Source organism: Aulonocara stuartgranti (assembly GCF_965226115.1).
Source record: "Aulonocara stuartgranti genome assembly, chromosome: 9".
Classification (NCBI taxonomy): Eukaryota; Metazoa; Chordata; class Actinopteri; order Cichliformes; family Cichlidae; genus Aulonocara; species Aulonocara stuartgranti.
The window spans coordinates 35,550,001-35,552,500 of NC_138960.1; the positions used below are offsets into that span (position 1 = coordinate 35,550,001).

Below are 2,500 nucleotides of genomic sequence, written 5' to 3' on the forward strand. Positions count from 1 at the left end.
TGCTGTCAGTGTTACTGTCAGTGTTACTGTCAGTGTTGCTGTCAGTGTTATTGTCAGTGTTGCTGTCAGTGTTACTGTCAGTGTTGCTGTCAGTGTTATTGTCAGTGTTGCTGTCAGTGTTGCTGTCAGTGTTACTGTCAGTGTTACTGTCAGTGTTGCTGTCAGTGTTACTGTCAGTGTTGCTGTCAGTGTTATTGTCAGTGTTGCTGTCAGTGTTGCTGTCAGTGTTATTGTCAGTGTGACTGTCAGTGTTGCTGTCAGTGTTGCTGTCAGTGTTGCTGTCAGTGTTATTGTCAGTGTTGCTGTCAGTGTTGCTGTCAGTGTTACTGTCAGTGTTACTGTCAGTGTTGCTGTCAGTGTTATTGTCAGTGTTACTGTCAGTGTTGCTGTCAGTGTTGCTGTCAGTGTTACTGTCAGTGTTGCTGTCAGTGTTACTGTCAGTGTTACTGTCAGTGTTACTGTCAGTGTTGCTGTCAGTGTTACTGTCAGTGTTGCTGTCAGTGTTATTGTCAGTGTTGCTGTCAGTGTTATTGTCAGTGTTGCTGTCAGTGTTGCTGTCAGTGTTACTGTCAGTGTTACTGTCAGTGTTGCTGTCAGTGTTATTGTCAGTGTTACTGTCAGTGTTGCTGTCAGTGTTGCTGTCAGTGTTACTGTCAGTGTTGCTGTCAGTGTTACTGTCAGTGTTACTGTCAGTGTTATTGTCAGTGTTACTGTCAGTGTTACTGTCAGTGTTGCTGTCAGTGTTACTGTCAGTGTTGCTGTCAGTGTTATTGTCAGTGTTACTGTCAGTGTTACTGTCAGTGTTGCTGTCAGTGTTGCTGTCAGTGTTATTGTCAGTGTTGCTGTCAGTGTTGCTGTCAGTGTTGCTGTCAGTGTTACTGTCAGTGTTGCTGTCAGTGTTGCTGTCAGTGTTATTGTCAGTGTTGCTGTCAGTGTTGCTGTCAGTGTTATTGTCAGTGTTGCTGTCAGTGTTGCTGTCAGTGTTACTGTCAGTGTTGCTGTCAGTGTTACTGTCAGTGTTGCTGTCAGTGTTGCTGTCAGTGTTATTGTCAGTGTTGCTGTCAGTGTTGCTGTCAGTGTTACTGTCAGTGTTGCTGTCAGTGTTATTGTCAGTGTTACTGTCAGTGTTGCTGTCAGTGTTACTGTCAGTGTTACTGTCAGTGTTGCTGTCAGTGTTACTGTCAGTGTTGCTGTCAGTGTTGCTGTCAGTGTTATTGTCAGTGTTACTGTCAGTGTTGCTGTCACTGTTGCTGTCAGTGTTGCTGTCAGTGTTGCTGTCAGTGTTACTGTCAGTGTTACCAGCTCAGGGTGACAGCAGCAGCTTGGACCAAGCTTCCTGTCTGTAGCAGGAGGTCCTGCGCCGACACAGACGAGTCTTCAGGAAGGACCAGCAGACAGCAGGACGACATGGCCCCAAGCAGCCGGCCGATGCGACAGTCCAACAGGTCTGTCGCCATTTTGGCCACCAGGTCCACGTCTTTGAGAGCCACATACACATTCTGCAGGACTGACACAGAGTGGAAGGGAATCATTATCGAATGCTTATAAATCTGATGTCCTTTCTTTGTATATTAGCACAACAACAATGAGACGGGAAGCTGTCCGTCCTTACACCGCTCAGTGTTGAGGGCAGTCCAGGACAGTGAGGTGAGTCCAGGGGAGAGAGCTGCCTCCACACGGCCAATGAAGGGCTGCATGAGGGGGAGGAGGAGAGGTGGGACCCTGCCCACCACAGAGCTGTAGTCCTGGAGCATCTCCAGCAGTCTGGACCAGAGTCAGCACCATCAAAGAAAACACAAGTTTACCAAAGTGAAGAAGAGATGAAGACAAGAGTCTGAGACGAGATGAGTAACGTCGCAGAGAAAATAAATCATGATGTTGTTTAATCAAGAACAAGCGCCTTGTTTCTGTGAGCTTTTCTATCCAGCACAGAGTGAAGTAACAACAAGAACTACAAACCAAAGAAAAGACATTCATGTGATGGATTTGAGTGAGAACATCACAGAATGAGCTGCTGACGTGCCTACAGCTGGACTGAACAGCTGCTCTCACCGGCTGTACAAATCTCTGAGCTCTGATTCCCTGGAGGTCATCTTCTGGATGACCTTTGGCACGTTCACGCCCAGTTTGGTCATCCACCGAGCTTCCTGCAGCACCTCCAGCACCACAGGGTCCAGGTTCACCGAGACCTCCTGAAACAAAGAGGCTCTTTCAAATGTTCAATAAAATCTAAAATCTAACAGCAAATTTAAGGATCCAGCATCCAAAGGAAAGTGGAGTGTGTGGTGTTAGTTCACTGCCTGCAGAAACAAAAGCAGTCGGCTCTGGACTGTCGGTCACATGACTGAAATGTGTAAAAACGATTTGTTCAAATCTGAAAAAGATGATTAAAAAGTTAAAGCCACGCACGACCTTTAAAAGCTGCTTTCATTCAGTCGTCACAAACCTTGCTGTCTTCATGCCGGACCAGCAGGGCGGTGCTCAGGCAGCGTGGCGCACT

The 2,500-nt window shown here is 47.0% G+C and overlaps 1 protein-coding gene across 1 annotated transcript in view; it reads right to left on the bottom strand.

The window, feature by feature from the left end:
• dnah5l (dynein, axonemal, heavy chain 5 like) overlaps positions 1–2,500 on the bottom strand; it is a 59,928-nt gene that overhangs the window by 40,158 nt on the left and 17,270 nt on the right. The window contains exons 21-24 of the mRNA XM_082546868.1: positions 2,447–2,500; positions 2,053–2,192; positions 1,613–1,764; positions 1,300–1,507 (exon numbers count right to left, since the gene is read on the bottom strand). The exon at positions 2,447–2,500 is cut by the window's right edge and continues 102 nt beyond it. Of these exons, the coding sequence (XP_082402994.1) occupies positions 1,300–1,507; positions 1,613–1,764; positions 2,053–2,192; positions 2,447–2,500 (554 nt within the window). The remainder of the gene's footprint in view (positions 1–1,299; positions 1,508–1,612; positions 1,765–2,052; positions 2,193–2,446) is intronic.